General features: G+C 58.7%; 1 protein-coding gene across 1 annotated transcript in view; it reads right to left on the bottom strand.

Annotated features, from left to right (window-relative positions):
* Window positions 1–20,712, bottom strand: part of Ahnak2 (AHNAK nucleoprotein 2) — a 40,314-nt gene that overhangs the window by 7,758 nt on the left and 11,844 nt on the right. Inside the window, exons 2-15 of the mRNA XM_042671629.1 lie at window positions 12,576–12,634; window positions 12,396–12,494; window positions 11,967–12,062; window positions 11,549–11,699; window positions 11,108–11,286; window positions 8,919–10,991; window positions 8,057–8,432; window positions 6,429–7,591; window positions 6,108–6,128; window positions 5,856–5,963; window positions 4,443–4,925; window positions 3,450–3,995; window positions 2,748–2,951; window positions 135–1,784 (exon numbers count right to left, since the gene is read on the bottom strand). Of these exons, the coding sequence (XP_042527563.1) occupies window positions 135–1,784; window positions 2,748–2,951; window positions 3,450–3,995; window positions 4,443–4,925; window positions 5,856–5,963; window positions 6,108–6,128; window positions 6,429–7,591; window positions 8,057–8,432; window positions 8,919–10,991; window positions 11,108–11,286; window positions 11,549–11,699; window positions 11,967–12,062; window positions 12,396–12,494; window positions 12,576–12,634 (7,208 nt within the window). The remainder of the gene's footprint in view (window positions 1–134; window positions 1,785–2,747; window positions 2,952–3,449; window positions 3,996–4,442; window positions 4,926–5,855; window positions 5,964–6,107; window positions 6,129–6,428; window positions 7,592–8,056; window positions 8,433–8,918; window positions 10,992–11,107; window positions 11,287–11,548; window positions 11,700–11,966; window positions 12,063–12,395; window positions 12,495–12,575; window positions 12,635–20,712) is intronic.

Here is a 20,712-nt window from a genome sequence, read left to right as displayed (position 1 = left end):
CTCTTGATGTCTACCTGGGGGCCCTTGAGGGCCACTTTGGGCATCTTCAGGCTGGGCATCTGCACCTTGGGCAGCTGACCCTTGAGGTCAGCTCCAGTAGACTGGCCCACCAGCTCTTCCTTGGGCAGCTGAACCTCTGGCAGCTTTATGGTCACCTGGTCCAGCTTGGCCTCCACTTTGGCAGAGGGCAGCTGAACGCTGACCTCAGGGGTCTCGAGGTCACCCTGGATGGAGGGCAGGTCCACGTCACCCTGCACCTTGGGCACTGACACCTCTAGAGTGCTCTGTGAGGGCTTGCCAGGTGCTGACACGCCAAAGGACGGCATCTTGAACTTGGGCATTTTGAGCTTGCTGTCTTTGGCGGACATGTCCTTGTCCTTCAGAGCCAAGTGCTTCTCAGGCTTGGCACCAGGGGCCTCAATGTCCACCTCCACACTGGGAAGAGACACCTCTACATCGGGAGCACCCGCTTCGGGTATGGGGCCCTTCATGTCCAGCTTGGGTTCCTTGATGTCCACCTGGGGGCCCTTGAGGGACACTTTGGGCATCTTCAGGCTGGGCATGTGCACCTTGGGCAGGTGGCTCTTGATTCCAGATCCAGAAGGCTGGGCTGCCAGGTCTCCCTCAGGCAGCTGGCCCTCCGGCAGGGTCACAGACAGCTGGTCCAGCTTGGCCTCAATTTCGGCAGAGGACAGCTGAACACTGACCTCAGGGGTCTCGAGGTCCCCATGGACAGAGGGCAGCTCCACGTCTCCCTGCACCTTGGGCACTGACAACTCCACCGGGCCCCGTGAAGGCTTGCTGGACATAGACACACCAAAGGATGGCATCTTGAACTTGGGCATTTTGAGCTTGCTGTCTTTGGTGGACATGTCCTTGTCTCTGAGGACCAGGTCCCCTTCCAGCTGGGCACTGGGAGTCTGGATGTTCATTTCCATGCTAGACAGAGCTACCTCTAGATCAGGGATGTCTGCTTCAGCCTTGGGGCCCTTCATGTCCAGCTTGGGGCCCTTGATGTCCACCTGGGGGCCCCTGAGGGCCACTTTGGGCATCTTCAGGCTGGGCATCTGCACCTTGGGCAGCTGACCCTTGAGGTCAGCTCCAGTAGACTGGCCCACCAGCTCTTCCTTGGGCAGCTGAACCTCTGGCAGCTTTACGGTCACTTGGTCCAGCTTGGCCTCCACTTTGGCAGAGGGCAGCTGAATGCTGACCTCAGGGGTCTCGAGGTCTCCCTGGACAGAGAGCAGCTCCAGGTCACCCTGCACCTTGGATACTGACACCTCCACCGCGCCCTCTGAGGGCTTGCTGGATGCCGACACACCGAAGGACGGCATCTTGAACTTGGGCATTTTGAGCTTGCTGTGTTTGGTGGACACATCCTTGTCTCTGAAGGCCAGTTCCCCTTCCAGCTTGGCACTGGGAGTCTGGATGTCCATTTCCATGCTGGACAGAGCTACCTCTAGATCAGGGATGTCTGCTTCAGCCTTGGAGCCCTTCATGTCCAGCTTGGGGCCCTTGATGTCCACCTGGGGGCCCTTGAGGGCCACTTTGGGCGTTTTCAGGCTGGGCATCTGTACCGTGGGAAGATGGCTCTTGAGGCCAGCTCCAGTAGTCTGGCCTGCCAGCTCTCCCTCACGCAGCTGGCCCTCAGGGAGCTTCATGTCCTCCTGGTCCAGCTTGGCCTCAATTTCAGCAGAGGGCAGCTGAATGTTGACCTCTGGGGTCTCGAGGTCACCCTGGACAGAGGGCAGGTCCACGTTACTCTGCACCTTGGGCACTGACACCTCCACCGCGCCCATTGAGGACTTGCTGGGCATCGACACACTGAAGGACGGCATCTTGAACTTGGGCATTTTGAGCTTGCTGTCTTTGGTGGACATGTCCTTTTCTTCGAGGACCAGGTCCCCTTCCAGTTTAGCATTGGAGGTCTGGATGTCCACCTCCATGCTGGGCAGAGCTACCTCTAGATCAGTGGTGTCTGCTTCAGCCTTGGGGCCCTTGAAGTCCACTTTGGTCATCTTCAGGCTGGGCATGTGCACCTTGGGCAAGTGACCTTTGAGGTCAGCTCTGTCGATATGGCCCAATAGCTGTCCCTCAGGCAGCTGGCCCTCGGGGAGCTCCACAGCCACCTGGTCCAGCTTGGCCTCAATTTCAGCAGAGGGCAGCTGAGTGCTGACATCAGGGGACTTCAGGTCCCCACGGATGGATGGCAGGCCTTCACCCTTCACCTTGGGTGTGGATAGCTCTATAGCGCCCCCTGAGGGCTTGCTGGGCACCGACACGCCGAAGGACGGCATCTTGAACTTGGGCATTTGGAACTTGCTGTCTTTGGTGGACATGTCTTTGTCCTTCAGGGTCAGGTCCCTGTCCAGCTTGGCACCAGAGGCCATGCTGTCCACTTCCACGCTGGGCAGAGACACCTCTATGTGGGGGGCAGTCACCTCGGCCATTGGGCCCTTCCTATCCACCTTGGGGCCCTTGATGTCCACCTGGGGCCTCTTGAAGTCCACTTTTGGCATCTTCAGGCTGGGCATCTGCACCTTGGGAAGGTGGTCCTTAAGGTCATCTTCCGTAGGCTGGCCTGCCAGTTTTCCTTCGGACAGATGACCCACGGGCAGTTTCACGAAAACCTTGCCTGCCTTTGTCTTCAGTTTGGGAGAGGGCAGCTGAACGCTGACCTCAGGGGTCATCAGGTCCCCATGGACAGAGGGCAGGTCCATGTCACCCTGTATTTTGAGCACTGACACCTCCACAGTGCCCTCTGAGGGCTTGCTGGGTGCCAACATGCCAAAAGACGGCATCTTCATCTTGGGCATTTTGAGCTTGCTGTCTTTGGTGGACATGTCCTTGTCCTCCAGGGCCAAGTCCCCTTCCAGCTTGCCACTGGGGGTCTGGATGTCTACCTCCACACTGGGCAGAGACATCTCTAGATCAGGGGATTCTGCTTCAGTCTTGGAGTCCTTCATGTCCAGCTTGGGGCTGTCCACCTGAGGGCCCTTGGGGGCCACTTTTGGCATCTTCAGGCTGGGCATCTGCACCTTGGGCAAGTGACCTTTGAAGTAAGCTCTGTCCGTCTGGCCTTCCAGGTCTCCCTCAGGCAGATGGCCCTCGGGCAGGGTCACGGATACCTCGTCTACCTTGGCCTCAGTTTCAGCGGAGGGCAGGTGAATGCTGCACTCAGGGGTCTTCTGGTCACCCTGGATGGTTGGAATTCCCATGTCCCCCTGTACTTTGAGCACTGGCACCTCTATCCCGCCCTCTGAGGACTTGCTGGGAGCCGACATGACAAATGACGGCACCTTGATCTTGGGCATTTTGAGCTTGCTGTCTTTGGTGGACACATCCTTGTCTCCGAGGGTTAAGTCCCCATCCAGCTTGCCACTGGAGGTCTGGATGTCCACCTCCATGCTGGGAAGAGACATCTCTAGATCAGGGGTGTCGGTGTCAGCCTTGGGGCCCTTCATGTCCAGCTTGGGGCCCTTGATGTCCACCTGGGGCCCCTTGAGGTCGACTTTGGGCATCTTCAGGCTGGGCATCTGCACCATGGGCAGGTGGCTGCTGAGGCCAGCTCCAGGAGGTTGGCCCACCAGGTCTCCCTCAGGCAGCTGGCCCTTGGGCAATGTAACGGACACCTGGTCCAGCTTGGCCTCAATTTCAGCAGAGGGAAGTTGAACTCTGACCTCAGGGGTCTTCAGGTCCCCGTGGACAGAGGGCAGGTCCACGTCACCCTGCACCTTGGGCACTGACACCTCTACCACACCCTCTGAGGGCTTGCTGGGCACCAACACACCGAAGGAGGGCATCTTGAACTCGGGCATTTTGAGCTTGCTGTCTTTGGTGGACACATCCTTGTCTTGGAGGACCAGGTCCCCTTCCAGCTTGGCACTGGGGGTCTGGATGTCCACCTCCATGCTGGGCAGAGCTACCTCTAGATCAGGGGTGTCCGCTTCAGCCTTGGGGCCCTTCATGTCCATCTTGGGGCCCTTGATGTCCACCTGAGGAGCTTTGAAGTCCACTTTCAGGCTGGGCATGTGCACCTTGGGCAGGTGACCTTTGAGGTCAGCTCTAGCTGGCTGGTCCATCAGCTCTCCCTCAAGAATCTGGCCCTCGGGCAACTTCATGGATACCTGGTCCTGCTGAACGCTGACTTCAGGGGTCTTCAGGTCCCCGTGGACAGAGGGTAGGCCCACGTCACCCTGCACCTTGGGCACTGACACCTCCACCGCGCCCTCTGAGGGCTTGCTGGGCATCGACACACCGAAGGACGGCACCTTGAACTTGGGCATTTTGAACTTGCTGTCTTTGGTGGACACATCTTTGTCTCCGATGGCCTGGTCCCCTTCCAGCTTGGCACTGGGGGTCTGGATGGCCACCTCCATGCTGGGCAGAGCTACCTCTAGATCAGCAGTGCTTGCTTCAGCCTTGGAGCTCTTGATGTCCACCTGGGGGCCCTTGAGGGCCACTTTGGGCATCTTCAGGCTGGGCATCTGCACCTTGGGCAGCTGACCCTTGAGGTCAGCTCCAGTAGACTGGCCCACCAGCTCTTCCTTGGGCAGCTGAACCTCTGGCAGCTTTACGATCACCTGGTCCAGCTTGGCCTCCACTTTGGCAGAGGGCAGCTGAATGCTGACCTCAGGGGTCTCGAGGTCACCCTGGACAGAGGGCAGGTCCACATCACCCTGCACCTTGGGCACTGACACCTCTAGAGTGCTCTGTGAGGTCTTGCCAGGTGCTGACACACCGAAGGATGGCATCTTGAACTTGGGCATTTTGAGCTTGCTGTCTTTGGCGGACATGTCCTTGTCTCCAAGGGCCAGGTCCCCTTCCAGCTTGGCACTGGGGGTCTGGAGGTCCACCTCCATGCTGTGCGCAGCCACTTCTAGATCAGGGATGCCTGCTTCAGCCCTGGGGCCCTTGATGTCCACCTGGGGGCCCTTGAGGGCCACTTTGGGCATCTTCAGGCTGGGCATCTGCAACCTGGGCAGATGGCTCTTGAGGCCAGCTCTAGAAGGCTGGCCTGCCAGGTCTCCCTCAGGCAGCTGGCCCTCGGGCAGGGTCACAGCCACCTGGTCCAGCTTGGCCTCAATTTCAGCAGAGAACAGCTGAACGCTGACCTCAGGGGTCTTCAGGTCCCCATGGACAGAAGGCAGGTCCACGTCACCCTGCACCTTGGGCACTGACACCTCCACCGCGCCCTCTGAGGGCTTGCTGGATGCCAACACACCGAAGGACGGCATCTTGAACTTGGGCATTTTGAGCTTGCTGTCTTTGGCGGTCATGTCCTTGTCCTCCATGCTCAGCTCCCTGTCCAGCTTGATACCTGGGGCTTGCATGTCCACCTGTAGGTCAGGGGTGGTGGTGCCTGCTTCAGCTTTGGGGCCCTTCATGTCCACCTGGGGGCCCTTGAGGGACACTTTGGGCATCTTCAGGCTGGGCATCTGTACAGTGGGCAGGTGGCTGCTGAGGCCAGCGCCAGGAGGCTGGCCTGCCAGGTCTCCCTCAGGCAGCTGGTCCTTGGGCAGCATCACAGCCACCTGGTCCAGCTTGTCCTCAATTTCAGCAGAGGGCAGCTGAACACTGACCTCAGTGCTCTTCAGGTCCCCGTGGACAGAGGGCAGGTCCACGTCACCCTGCACCTTGGGCACTGACACCTCTACTGGGCCTCCTGCGGATTTGCTGGGAGCGGACACATCGAAGGACGGCATCTTGAACTTGGGCACTTTGAGCTTGCTGTCTTTGGTGGACATGTCCTTATCTTGGAGGACCAGGTGCCCTTCCAGCTTGGCACTGGGGGTCTGGATGTCCACCTCCACACTGGGGAGACACATCTCTAGGTCAGGGGTGTCAGCTTCAGCCTTGGGGCCCTTGATGTCCAGCTTGGGGCCCTTGAAGTCCACTTTGGGCATCTTCAGGCTAGGCATGTGCACCTTGGGCAGATGACCTTTGAGGTCAGCTCTAGCTGGCTGGTCCATCAGCTCTCCCTCAAGAATCTGGCCCTTGGGCAACTGCACGGGCACCTGGTCCTGCTGAACGCTGACCTCAGGGGTCTTCAGGTCCCCGTGGACAGAGGGCAGGCCCACGTCACCCTGCACCTTGGGCACTGACACCTCCACCGCGCCCGCTGAGGGCTTGCTGGGCATCGACACACCGAAGGACGGCACCTTGAACTTGGGCATTTTGAACTTGCTGTCTTCGGTGGACACATCTTTGTCTCCGAAGGCCTGGTCCCCTTCCAGCTTGGCACTGGGGGTCTGGATGGCCACCTCCATGCTGGGCAGAGCTACCTCTAGATCAGCGGTGCCTGCTTCAGCCTTGGAGCTCTTGATGTCCACCTGGGGGCCCTTGAGGGCCACTTTGGGCATCTTCAGGCTGGGCATCTGCACCTTGGGCAGCTGACCCTTGAGGTCAGCTCCAGTAGACTGGCCCACCAGCTCTTCCTTGGGCAGCTGAACCTCTGGCAGCTTTACGATCACCTGGTCCAGCTTGGCCTCCACTTTGGCAGAGGGCAGCTGAATGCTGACCTCAGGGGTCTCGAGGTCACCCTGGACAGAGGGCAGGTCCACATCACCCTGCACCTTGGGCACTGACACCTCTAGAGTGCTCTGTGAGGTCTTGCCAGGTGCTGACACACCGAAGGACGGCATCTTGAACTTGGGCATTTTGAGCTTGCTGTCTTTGGCGGACATGTCCTTGTCTCCAAGGGCCAGGTCCCCTTCCAGCTTGGCACTGGGGGTCTGGAGGTCCACCTCCATGCTGTGCGCAGCCACTTCTAGATCAGGGATGCCTGCTTCAGCCCTGGGGCCCTTGATGTCCACCTGGGGGCCCTTGAGGGCCACTTTGGGCATCTTCAGGCTGGGCATCTGCACCTTGGGCAGCTGACCCTTGAGGTCAGCTCCAGTAGACTGGCCCACCAGCTCTTCCTTGGGCAGCTGAACCTCTGGCAGCTTTATGGTCACCTGGTCCAGCTTGGCCTCCACTTTGGCAGAGGGTAGCTGAATGCTGACCTCAGGGGTCTCGAGGTCACCCTGGACGGAGGGCAGGTCCATGTCACCCTGCACCTTGGGCACTGACACCTCTAGAGTGCTCTGTGAGGGCTTGCCAGGTGCTGACAAGCCAAAGGACGGCATCTTGAACTTGGGCATTTTGAGCTTGCTGTCTTTGGCGGACATGTCCTTGTCTCCAAGGGCCTGGTCCCCTTCCAGCTTGGCACTGGGGGTCTGGAGGTCCACCTCCATGCTGTGTGCAGCCACTTCTAGATCAGCGGTGCCTGCTTCAGCCTTGGAGCCCTTCATGTCCACCTTGGGGCCCTTGATGTCCACCTGGGGGCCCTTGAGGGCCACTTTGGGCATCTTCAGGCTGGGCATCTGCAACCTGGGCAGATGGCTCTTGAGGCCAGCTCTAGAAGTCTGGCCTGCCAGGTCTCCCTCAGGCAGCTGGCCCTCGGGCAGGGTCACAGCCACCTGGTCCAGCTTGGCCTCTACTTTGGCAGAGGGCAGCTGAACGCTGACCTCAGGGGTCTCGAGGTCACCCTGGACGGAGGGCAGCTCCACGTCACCCTGCACCTTGGGCACTGACACCTCCACCGCGCCCTCTGAGGGCTTGCTGGATGCCGACACACCGAAGGACGGCATCTTGAACTTGGGCATTTTGAGCTTGCTGTCTTTGGCGGTCATGTCCTTGTCCTCCATGCTCAACTCCCTGTCCAGCTTGATACCTGGGGCTTGCATGTCCACCTGTAGGTCAGGGGTGGTGGTGCCTGCTTCAGCCTTGGGGCCCTTCATGTCCATCTGGGGGCCCTTGAGGGACACTTTGGGCATCTTCAGGCTGGGCATCTGTACGGTGGGCAGGTGGATGCTGAGGCCAGCTCCAGGAGGCTGGCCTGCCAGGTCTCCCTCAGGCAGTTGGCCCTTGGGCAATGTCACGGACACCTGGTCCAGCTTGTCCTCAATTTCAGCAGAGGGAAGTTGAACTCTGACCTCAGGGGTCTTCAGGTCCCTGTGGACAGAGGGCAGGTCCACGTCACCCTGCACCTTGGGCACTGACACCTCCACCGCGCCCTCTGAGGGCTTGCTGGGCATCGACGTACCGAAGGACGGCATCTTGAACTTGGGCATTTTGAATTTGCTGTCTTTGGTGGACACATCCTGGTCTTTGAGGGCTAGGTCCCCTTCCAGCTTGGCACTGGGGGTCTGGATGTCCACCTCCACGCTGGGCAGAGCTACCTCTAGATCAGCGGTGCCTGCTTCAGCCTTGGAGCCCTTCATGTCCATCGTGCTGTCCTTGATGTCCACCTGGGGGCCCTTGAGGGCCACTTTGGGCATCTTCAGGCTGGGCATCTGTACCTTTGGCAGGTGGATGCTGAGGCCAGCTCCAGTTGGCTCGCCCGCCAGATCTTCCTCAGGCATTTGGTCCTCCGGGAGCCTCAGGGCCACCTGGTCCAGCTTGGAGTCAATATTGGAAGAGGGCAGCTGAACACTGACCTCAGGGGTCTTCAGGTCCGCATGGATGGATGGCAGGCCTTCACCCTTCACCTTGGGTGTGGATAGCTCTATAGAGCCCCCTGAGGGCTTGCTGGGCACCGACACGCCGAAGGACGGCATCTTGAACTTGGGCATTTTGAGTTTGCTGTCTTTGGTGGACATGTCCTTGTCCCTCAGGGTCAGGTCCCCATCCAGCTTGGCACCAGAGGCCATGATGTCCACCTCCATGCTGGGCACAGCTACCTCTAGGTCAGGGGTGCCTGGCTCAGCCTTGGGTCCCTTCATGTCCAGCTTGGGGCCTTTGATGTCCACTTGGGGGCCCTTGAGGTCCACTTTGGGAATCTTCAGGGTGGGTAGGTGACCCTTGAGGTCAGCTCCAGTAGACTGGCCTGCCAGCTCTCCCTTTGACAGCTGGCTCTCTGATATCCTCACGTCCACCTGGTCCAGTTTGGCCTCCATTTCAGCAGAGGGCAGCTGAACACTGACCTCAGGGGTCTTCAGGTCCCCATGGACAGATGGCAGGCCTTTGCCCTGCTTGGGTGTTGACACCTCTATCGCAGCCCCTGAGGGCTTGCTGGGTGCCGACAAGCCAAAGGACGGCATCTTGAACTTGGGCATTTTGAACTTGCTGTCTTTGGTGGACATGTCCTTGTCTCTGAGGGCCAGGTCCCCTACCAGGGTGGCACTGGGGGTCTGGAGGTCCACCTCTACACTGGGCAGAGACATCTCTAGATCAGGGGTGTCTGCTTCAGCCTTGAGGCCCTTCGCCTCTAGCTTGGGGGCCTTGATGTCCACTTTGGGACCCTTGAAGTCCACTTTGGGCATCCTCAGGCTGGGCATCTGCACCTTGGGCAGGTGACCCTTGAGGCCAGCTCCAGTAGGGTGTCCTACCAGCTCTCCCTCGAGAATCTGTCCCTCGGGCAGTCTCATGGCCATCTGGTCCAGCCTGGCCTGCTCTTTGTCAGAGGGCAGCTGAATGCTGACTTCAGGGGTCTTCAGGTCCCTATGGACAGGGGGAAGGTCCAAGTCACCCTGCATCTTGGGCGTGGACATCTCGAGCACATCCTCCAGAGGCCTGTCCGGCCCTGACCCACTGAAGGACGGCATCTTGAACTTGGGCGTTTTGAGCTTGCTGTCTTTGGCGGCCATGTCCTTGTGCCCTGGGGTCAGGTCCCCATCCAGCTTGGCACCGGCGGCCTGGATGTTCACCCCCATGGTCATCCTGTTCCCTTCACTTGTGTTACAAATGTCGTTTTCTTCTGTTAGGGTCATAGTTTGTTCCCTTTGCCTTTGTATTCTGTCAGTTTTTAGTTTGCCTCCGTCTTCCACGTCGGCCTCCTTGTCTTTTATGTCTAATTTCATCGCTACCTGTTCGCCCTCATGCCTTTCTCCTGGCTGCCTTTCTTTTTCTTGGATTTGCTTGTGGTAGCCGGCTCCTGCCTGTTTTGTGGGAGACCATGAGAAGGAGGGCATCTTGAGCCTTGGCATCTTCGTCCTCCCTGGACTTTGGTACTTGCCGTTCCCTGCCTCCTCCATGTCTCCCGGGCCTCGTGTCTCTGGTTCTCCGTGCGTGATCCCTTCCTCCTGTCCAGGCTGATCTGCACGGAGGCCCGCGGGCCTCCAGCCTTCGCTCCCTTTGGGCAATGTGGCCCCCTCTCCACAAGACCTCTGCTCTGCGCGGCGTTCCTCGTGAGCAGAAGAGCCTCTTTCTGTCTGTGGTCCTTTTTCTTTGGAAAATCCAAATTTTGGTGTCTGTAGAGGGCGTATTCTGACCTGGGTTTCTGGAGGTTGTCCGCGTGCGTCCGCCTCCTCCGTGTCGTCTTGCAGGGACGGTCTGCTGACCCTCATTTCCAGGCCGTCCTCCCCGCGCCTCCCCAGGGCTGGGCGGGCCCCCAGTTCCCGGCGTGTCTCTGCGTCCTCCTGCGTCTTCCCCCGTGGAGTCTCCCGCCATCTTCCAGCTGCCCTACCTTCCCCGATCCAGGGCTCCTCCTCTCCACCCACGACAAGGCTTGACTCCATGGGCAGGTTTGTGGTCGGAGCGCGCGGGGCCTCCGGCGCCTGCATCCTGCTCTCCCGCCTGCCGCCCGCCGCGCTCTCTGCATCCTGCAGCTCACCATCCCCAGGCTCCGGCTGCTGCAGTGCCCCTGCATGACCCTGCCCCTGGGCTGGCCTGCCCGCCTGGCCCTGTGCGGAGCTCCTCCTCAGCCGCAGGTGTAGGGGGAACCTCTTCCTCCGGCTGCCTGCTGGCATCCCGCCCAGGGCCTCCGTGTCAGTGCTAGTTGGGGACTCGGTGCGCGAATCCCTGCGTTCGTAGGCCTCTGAGGAGCTGTGTGAGCGCCGAGGTCCTGGTGCCCGGCGGCTCCTGATCACTTGAAATTTGGGCCAAGAGAGCCTGTCCTGCGACCTCCTACCCCGCCCTCCGCTCGGCTTGGCGATGAGTCGCTCTCGGTCTCCGTCTGCCTCCAGGGTCTTCGTGGGGGTCTCTGTGCACCCGTCGGCAGCCTCCTTGTCCTGAACCACAGAGAGGAACAGCTGGTTAGGCACGGGACCCCAAGGCTCTGGACGCAGGCCACGGTGACAGTGCTGGCCACGGCAGCCGCAGGCGGCTGCTGAGAAGGGGACCTCACCTGCTGGCCCTTCCAGCCTAGCTGGGGGTCATGGACAGCGCACTCCTCTTCCTCACGAGCAGGGAGTTTCCGTCTGAGGTTGAACTGAACCTTGTATGGCTCTGAGTACTGTAGAATTTTGAGAGCATCTTCATATTTAATGTCGTCGAAGAATATGGTTGCACTGAGCAGCTGATCACCTAGGAGAGAAGGGGGGCGGCCTCAGTCCGCCACGTCCACTCTGACGTGTGGCGGGCTGGGCATGGCCAGGGAAGCCCACTGCTCGTGCCCAGCCCCAGCCCCAGCTCCTGAGCGCACAGGGGAAATGTAGGGGTGAAATGCGTGTGTGGCCTCAGCCCGAAGGGGATGGAGAGGCTGTGAGGCCACCTGGGCTCCGCGGGAGCATCCAGGGCCCCCCGCTCTGCTGATGACGGAGACCCTGGGCATGGGGTGGCTGGGCACCTGCTCTCAGGCTGAAGAGCTTGGCGGCCGAGGAATCCTTCAGCACTTGCTTGACAAAGATCCCCTGGGCTCCGCCACCGGTGACACTGTAGCCACTGGCTCCTGCCTCCACCTCCGTCTTCAGCGTCACCTCCGCTGCCTCCTGCATGGCCTGGGACAGAAGCACACGGGGTGTGGTGACGGTGTGCCAGACACCCTACACATGGCTGCGGGGGATGGGCTGCCGAGGCTGGGGATTCTGCTCCCTGGGACAGAGGAGGGGACTCAGGTGGACCTCCTCCTTCCCCACCCCTGCCTGTAGCACTTGAGAGCAGGAGTCTGGCTCCCCATGGGCCTACAAATGGCTGGAGGCCCTGGGAGGGCCGAGCCCCAGGGGAGGGTGACCTCCTCCCTCCACTTCCCACCTCCTCCCAGGTACCTGTGTGTGACTCACGCTGGAGTCCTGCGAATCGCCCGAGAGCCGCTTCCACCAGGACCTCCGCCTCCCGGAGCGGCGCCTGCCCCGGGCGCCCTCCTGCGGTCACAGGGCTGAAGGTTACAGTTGCCCCACGGAGAGCAGAGGGGCAGCAGACAGAAGCCCCAGGGCCCCAGGGCGGCCTGTGCAAAGGAGCCCAGACTTGGGGCTCCCCAGGAGAGACAGATCTTGGGCTCCCGCTTTCCCACAGGGGGCGGAGTGTGGAGAGGACGGAACTTCAATCATAAAAATAAGGCTTTGCAGACCAGCGCTCCCCTGGCAACCCACCCAGGGACAAGGGCTCTGCTCCCACACCTGCCCCTGTCCTGCCCACACCCACACTCCCCCCGACCCATACTACACCTTCCCTGGCAAGCTGTGCCAGAACCTTACCTGGACCCCAAAGCCAGCCCCCTCGGCCGGGAACTCATAGACAGGTGAGGACCCCTGTGGCCGTGGCCGGATGATCTCCTCCGCAGGACCTCGGGTGGCCTGGCGGGAAAGAAGGAGGTCTCAGGCCACGAAGGCTGGGGGCTGGGCCGGGCCGGGCGGCCTGCTCCCCGCCCCACTTACAGAGTGCTCCTCCGCGCTCTCGGCCTGGGCTCCCCCCGGCTGCAGCTGAGGGTCAGACACTGCGGAAGAGAGGGGGAAGCAGTTAGTGAGACTCAGGGATGCGGGCGGGCGGAGGAAGGACTCGGGGCAGACACTGGCTTGCTGGAAGGTGCACAGCCGCTGGGAGGGCCAGGCATGCAGCACACAGAGTCAGACATCGGGACTTCACAGGCTAGTCCAAAACTTCAGAAAGAAACACAAATAGACCGGGCGCCAGTGGCTCATGCCTGTCATCCTAGCTACTCAGGAGGCTGAGATCTGAGAATCACGGTTCAAAGCCAGCCCGGGCAGGAAAGTCCGTGAGACTTTTTATTTTTATTATCTCCAATAAGCCACCAGAAAACCAGAAGTGGCGCTGTGGCTGAAGTGGTAGAGCGCTCTCCTTGAGCTGAAGAGCTAAGGGACGGCGCCCAGGCCCAGAGTTCAAGTCCCACAACCAACAAAAAGAAAGAGAGAGAGAGAGAGAAAAGAGAGAGAGAGAGAGAGAGAGAGAAGGAGGGAGGGAGGGAGAGAGGGAGGAAGGGAGGAAGGAAGGAAGGAAGGAAGGAAGGGAGGAAGGAAGGAAAAAAGAAACACACAAATGGTGGCCATAGTTGAGGGCAAACTCAAGCCCCACCCATTCTCTTAAATGTCGAGCGATCACCCGAAAGTTACAGATCACACAAAGAAACAATAAGGCACGACCTACTTTGAGGAGCAAAGCATGGGTCAAATCTGCCTCTAATGCCCACAGACGGTGCTCGTAACCCAGACTCCAAAGCTGTTCCAAGCTATGGTGGTGCTCGCAGGCCAGCTCTGCACGTGGGAGGCTGAGGCGGGGGGACGGCAGCTGCAGGCCAGAGCTACACAGGGAGACCCCGTCACAGCATCCGAGGGGAGAGCACAGCTCATGGTAGAGCCCTGTCTATCACGTGCAAGGCCCAGGGTTTGATCCCAACACCACCAAAACAATGAGTTCATACAACTAAAGCCAGTCATCAGTGGCTCACGCCTATAATCCGAGCTACTCTGGAGGCTGAGGTCTGAGGGTCAAGGCTCAGAATCAGCCCAGGAAGGAAGGCCCACAAGACTCTTACCTCCAATTAACCAGCAAAATGCCAGAAGCAGACCTGTAGTTCAAGTGGCAGAGCACTAGGAGTGGCATAAAAACAAAAACAAATCCCTGATGATAATGTTCAATGAAGAGATCTCATAAAGAAATAGAAGTGTGTGTGTGTGTGTGTGTGTGTGTGTGTGTGAGTGTAAGCGCATGTGTGGGGTGGTATACATGTGTGACGGCATGATGTGCATGCACATGCGTGTGTGTGTGTGTGTGTGTGTGTGTGTGTGTGAGAGAGAGAGAGAGAGAGAGAGAGAGAGAGAGAGATTTCTGGGGCTTGAGCATAGGGCCTGGGCACTGTCTCTGAGCCTGAACTTTTTTGGTCAAGGTGAGACTCCATGACTTAAGCCATAGCTCCACTTCTGGCTATGTTTTGATGGTTAATTGGAAATCAAAGTCTCACGGACTTTCCTGCTCAGCCTGGCTTTGAACCTCAGTATCCTCAGATCTCAGCTTTCTGAATTGCTAGGATTATAGATATGAGAAAATTAATAGAAATTCTTAAAAGTCAGGAGGAAATTATGGGGTTGGGAATCTACCTCAGGAACTCTGCTGCAGATTTGATGGGTAGAGGAAGACTGTGCACATAGAAATTCACCAGTTGAAGATCAAGCGGAGGAAAGATTGAAGAAATATGAGCTGAGTGGAGCTGCAGAGCTGAGTGTAGCAACATTCAGGTGAAGAGAAAGAGGCAGAAAAAGAAGCAATGGCTGAAAACAACCACAGATCCAACGGCAGACCCTGGGCTGGAAGCCAGAAGAGATCGCAGTGAAAATGCTCAAGAGAGAGACATATCCCCTACAAAGGCCCTGAGAGCAAACACTCAGCTTCTCAATGGAGTCTGGAACTGGGAAAGCATGAGAGCAAGTGTTTACAGAAATGAAAGAAAAAATATATTAGCCAAGGGTTTGGTGCCCAGAGAACTGTCCTTCAAAATGAAGCAAAACAGAGCTGTCCCAAGCCAACGAAGACTGAGGAGTCAACGCCCTCAAGAAACACTGAAAGGGGCTTGGCTAGTCCCTCCCGCAGATCCGCTGGTGTGTATGCCCCTGGGGCGTGGGCAAAGGCGAACAGGTGGGTCGTGCACTGGCTTTGGGACAGGAACCTACCCTGAGTCACAGCAGGACCTGATTTTGCCCTTGTGCAACCATCGGAATGTCCTTACACAATCTGAGAAGGCTGCACCTCACGGAGCGGAGGACCTAGGGCCACCACCCCAGGCCTTCACTGCTGTGACGGTCCTGGGCACCCGGCTGCAGCTTCCTGCTCTCTCCTTTCAATGACCCATGCCATAGAAAGAAAGCACCAGAAAACTCTCGTTGAAAAAGACCATGGAGGAAATACCTCAGACTTCACCAGCCATATGGTTTCTTTCTTTTTCTGTCAGTCATGGGGCTTGAACTTAGGGCCTGGGTACTGCCTCTGAGCTCTCGAGCTACAGCTCCACTTCTGGTTTTCTGGTGGTTAACTGGACATAAGAGTCTCATGGGGATTTTTCTCCCAGGGCTGGATTCATACAATCCTCAGATCTCACCTCCCAAGTAGCTAGGATCCCAGGCATGAGCTGGTCTGCCATTGTAGCTCAGAAGCAACTATGAGACAATATGTAACTAAATAAGATGGGGCTGGGAAGGTGGCTCAGTGGTAGAGCGCTTGCCTCGCATGCCTGAGGCCCTGGGTTCGATTCCTCTGCACCACATACACAAAAAGAAAAAAGCCGGAAGTGGCGCTGTGGCTCAAGTGGTAGAGCGCTAGCCTTGAGCTGAAGAGCTGAGGGACAGCGCCAGGCCCAGAGTTCAGGCCCCACGACCGGACCCAAAAAAAAAAAAAAAAAGATAAAATACAACTGGATATGATTACCTATACAGGACTCTAGCGTTCACACACAAAGTCAGACCAAAGGAAGATGCTCAAGGGGAAAAGCCCAAAGGTGTAACTCCTCTGAACACTTAAAATATTGTTTATCTAAATGAATTCCAGGAAATAGAAACATTAGGGTTTTTGGCAGTGGTGGTGTTTGTTTTTGCTTGTGGGTTGTTTTTGTCTTTTTAGGGGGGGCAGAGAGGAGAAACAGAAATGGAGGGAGGAAGGGCGGATAGATGCAGGCACTCAGCAGACACTATGTGGAAAATGGACTATGTGACTTGTAGGTGGGGACAGGAGGGAACACTAGGGGAACATGAAGGAAGAGGTGACATTGAACAAAAAAGAAATATACTCACCACCTGATGGATAGAATGGCAACCCCTGGGCATGGTGAGCTAAAGACACATTGTATACCACAAAGCACATGTGAACATACAAATATGTACAGCTGACTCATGATGGCACTAAATAGCATGCTGAACTATATACATATATACACATACATACGATGAGCATGCATACCACACATCATCTCTATTATTGGGTATTTATACATGTGCTCATATACTAAACCAAAAAAATGCAATTAAGAGGATGTGAAGATTTGAGCAAAAGAAGACGTTCAGTTGGAAAGATTGCCAGCAGCTCCCATCCACAGGGAAGGGCAGATTCACGCCAATGGACCAACCCAGATCAAATGATACGCATAAACCATGGGGAAGGAACGCTCTTCTAAATAAAATGGTGCTGGGCCCATGGGGTATTCACATGGAAAAACATTAATTTTTCAGTCCTAACTCAGTCACTAAAAACATTAACTTCATGGAGTTGGACAGCTTGACAAAAAGTCTGGCGGAAAGCAGAAGTCATTGGGTAGAGCAAATGTTTTCTTAAGCAGGACACAAAAGCAGTAGCCCAGAGAAACAACCGAGAAATACCTTAAAAATTAAGGTATTCTGTTCACCCACACAAGCTCTGCTCCAGACCTGTGTGTCGGGGTCTCATGCGCGCGGCCAGCCCCCGAGGAGGGGCTGTGTACGCAGCCGGCCCTGAGGAGGGGGCTGTGTGGGTGGCTGGCCCCCGAGGAGGGGCTGTGCGCAGGGCTGGCCCCCGAGGAGGGGGCTGTGTGGGTGGCTGGCCCCCGAGGAGGGGCTGTGCGCGCAGCCGGCCCTGAGGAGGGGGCTGTGCGGGTGGCCGGCCCCCTGAGGAGGGGCTGTGCGCAGGGCCGGCCCCGAGGAGGGGCTGCTTCTCCCTCTGGCGCTGGCGCTGGCCCCTTGGGGACCTGTCATTTGAAATCCTTCCAAGTAGAAATGTAATGTAGAGTCAAGAGGCCAAGACGCCTGGAATTGCCCCAACTGTCTGTCGCACACATAGCTGGAGCGGGCAAGCCGTGGGCCATCTGAACAGTCCCCTAGGGATTGAAAAAGTCCAGTCTATTCTGGGAGAGGGTGAAGGAAGGGGTGACATTGCCCAAAAGGAAATGGACTCTACCTGACTTACGGAACGGTAACCCTCTGTGCGTCACCTCTACCATAAGAATAAAAATGAAAAGAAAGAAGAAAATAGTGAAACCCCGCTCCCCGTCCAGAGTCCTCCTCCGGGAGGATGGGGGTGGGAGACGGCACCTGGCCACTCCGCCGGGCCCAGCAGTGACCAACCACCTCCCTGGCCCCCTGTCATCCGCCAGGGTTTCTACACGTATTTTAAAAGGCGAGGGGCCTTCGCTGGGCCAGGTGCTAATTTGTCAGGAGGCAGGAAATGACACCCAGCCTCCTGCCTGTTTTGTGAAGAAGCTTTTGCGGGAACATGGCGGCGGGGGGGGGGGGGGGGGGGCGGGGGGCGCAGGGAGGGCAGGGGGGTCCCCACGAGCAGAACCTCAGGCCCAAACCTGGTTGCATTGAACAGTCAGGGAGGTGGCGGTTGACCAGGCGCTAACTCTGCCCCTGAACCTGGTCTCTGGGGCGATGAATCAGATCTCTGACGACAGGGGCATGACTACCCCAAACCTACCAGCAAGGCAGCTTGAGCTCTTGAGAGCTCCAGCCCTGGGCCTGGCTGCCCAGGGCCCTCCCTGGCTGTGGGCCATGCCCTGGTGATGCAGACCCTGGCAAGCCTGCCGGGGGCACCGCGCTGGCCTTAGGGTCCTGCCCCAGGCGTGGATGCCCAGGCAGGGCTGCTCTCTGACCTGCACGCCAGGCTCCTTGAGCAAATCTGCCCCTCTCTGGGTTTGGGTTTCCCCTGGGCCCTGCCTGGCAGCCACTGCTATGCCTGCTCGGCCAAGAGCACCCGCCTGCGAGTTACCTGCCCTCCCTCAGATCTCTGGCTCTCCGAAGCTGGCTGAGAGGGCTTTCTAGGCCTCAGTTTCCCTCACCTTCCACCCTGAGATGGGTCCCTGGTGAAAACTAAAGCAGGAGGGGAAAAGCCACTCACCCCAAAGGGTAGGAATGGAGTTGGAGCTGGCCATGGCGCCCAGGCTCTACCCTGCCAGCTGGGCGCCCACCCTCCCTTCCCCAGCCAGAGAGCAGAGCAAGGGTGGAGCGGTAGGGGGGTGGAGCAGGGTCAGGGGGCAGAGCAGGGTCAGGGGACAGAGCAGGGTCAGGGGACAGAGCAGGGTCAGGGGGCAGAGCAGGGTCAGGGGACAGAGCAGGGTCAGGGGGCAGAGCAGGGTCAGGGGGCAGAGCAGGGTCAGGGGGCAGAGAAGGGTCAGGGGGCAGAGCAGGGTCAGGGGGCAGAGAAGGGTCAGGGGGCAGAGCAGGGTCAGGGGGCAGAGCAGGGTCAGGGGGCAGAGCAGGGTCAGGGGGCAGAGAAGGGTCAGGGGACAGAGCAGGGTCAGGGGGCAGAGCAGGGTCAGGGGGCAGAGCAGGGTCAGGGGGCAGAGAAGGGTCAGGGGGCAGAGCAGGGTCAGGGGGCAGAGCAGGGTCAGGGGACAGAGCAGGGTCAGGGGGCAGAGCAGGGTCAGGGGGCAGAGAAGGGTCAGGGGGCAGAGAAGGGTCAGGGGGCAGAGCAGGGTCAGGGGACAGAGAAGGGTCAGGGGGCAGAGCAGGGTCAGGGGACAGAGCAGGGTCAGGGGGCAGAGCAGGGTCAGGGGGCAGAGCAGGGTCAGGGGGCAGAGCAGGGTCAGGGGGCAGAGCAGGGTCTGGGGGGCAGAGCAGGGTCAGGGGACAGAGCAGGGTCAGGGGGTAGAGCAGGGTCAGGGGACAGAGCAGGGTCAGGGGGCAGAGCAGGGTCAGGGGGTAGAGCAGGGTCAGGGGACAGAGCAGGGTCAGGGGGCAGAGCAGGGTCAGGGGACAGAGCAGGGTCAGGGGGCAGAGCAGGGTCAGGGGGCAGAGCAGGGTCAGGGGACAGAGCAGGGTCAGGGGGCAGAGCAGGGTCAGGGGGCAGAGAAGGGTCAGGGGGCAGAGCAGGGTCAGGGGGCAGAGCAGGGTCAGGGGGCAGAGCAGGGTCAGGGGACAGAGCAGGGTCTGGGGGGCAGAGCAGGGTCAGGGGGCAGAGCAGGGTCAGGGGGCAGAGCAGGGTCAGGGGGTAGAGCAGGGTCAGGGGGCAGAGCAGGCTGGGAGAGCAGGGGGGGATGGATCGTGGGCACAGTTAGCTGGGCCGCAGGCATGGGTGCTCAGCACTGGAGGGCTCACAGGCTGCCCACCTCCCAGCCCCTCCCAAGGATGGGGGCTGAGGCTCAGGGAGGGGCAGTGCCAATCTCTGGGCACACACTGGGTATCACCGCCCCATCCCTGGACCCCAGGGAGGTCAGCAGCCCGTCCCAGGGACCAAGGACAGAAGGAAATCCTGCAGCCCAGGCCATGGCCGCCCCCAGAGCATGGGGGGAGCTCCTCACAGAGGCCCAGCAGCTCTGGCTGTGGTTCTTGACCCCTACTCTGCTCCTACATGACACACACCCCAGGAAGGGACCAGAACACAGCCTTCCTTCCAGGATGGGGCACAGGGGAAAGGGGTCACCTCCAGCCAAGAGAAGCTGCAGTGCCCGGAGCTAGAGCATACCACAAACACACCATACACACCTCACCCAGAGCTAGAACACCCCCCTGATACACACACCTCACCCAGAGCTAGAACACTCCACCATACACACCTCACCCAGAGCTAGAACACCCCCCCGATACACACACCTCATCCAGAGCTAGAACACCCCACCACATACACACCTCACCCAGAGTTAGAGGACCCCACCACATACACTTCACCCAGAGCTAGAACACCACACACACACACACTTCACCCAGAGCTAGAACAACCCACCACACACACACCTCACCCAGAGTTAGAGGACCCCACCACATACAACTCACCCAGAGCTAGAACACCCTATCACACACACCTCACCCAGAGCTGGAACACCCCACCACACACACACCTCACCCAGAGCTAGAACACCCCACCACACACACCTCACCCAGAGCTAGAACACCACACCACACACACACCTCACCCAGAGCTAGAACACCTCACCACACACACACCTCACCCAAAGCTAGAACACCCCACCACACACACCTCACCCAGACCTAGAACACCCCATCACACACATACCTCACCCAGAGCTAGAACACCACACACACACCTCACCCAGAGCTACAACACCCCACCACACACACACACCTCACCCAGAGCTAGAACACCACACCACACACACCTCACCCAGAGCTAGAACACCCCAGCACACACACACCACACCCAGAGCTAGAACACCTCACCACACACCTCACCCAGAGCTAGAACACCCCACCACACACACACCTCACCCAGAGCTAGAACACCTCACCACACCTCACCCAGAGCTAGAACACCCCACCACACACACACCTCACCCAGAGATAGAACAACTCACCACACACACCACACCCAGAGCTAGAACACCCCATCACACACACACCTCACCCAGAGCTAGAACACCCCACCACACACACACACCTCACCCAGAGCTAGAACACCCCACCACACACACCTCACCCAGAGCTACAACACCTCACCACGCACACACCTCACCCAGAGCTAGAACACCCCACCACACACACACCTCACCCAGAGCTAGAACACCTCACCACACACACACCTCACCCAGAGCTAGAACACCCCACCACACACACCTCACCCAGACCTAGAACACCCCATCACACA

The sequence above is a fragment of the Dipodomys spectabilis genome, unplaced genomic scaffold (assembly GCF_019054845.1).
Source record: "Dipodomys spectabilis isolate Male_0828 unplaced genomic scaffold, ASM1905484v1 ptg000648l, whole genome shotgun sequence".
NCBI lineage: Eukaryota > Metazoa > Chordata > Mammalia > Rodentia > Heteromyidae > Dipodomys > Dipodomys spectabilis.
The sequence above is the reverse complement of the archived record's forward strand: the minus strand, read 5'-3'. Positions and strand labels throughout refer to the sequence as shown.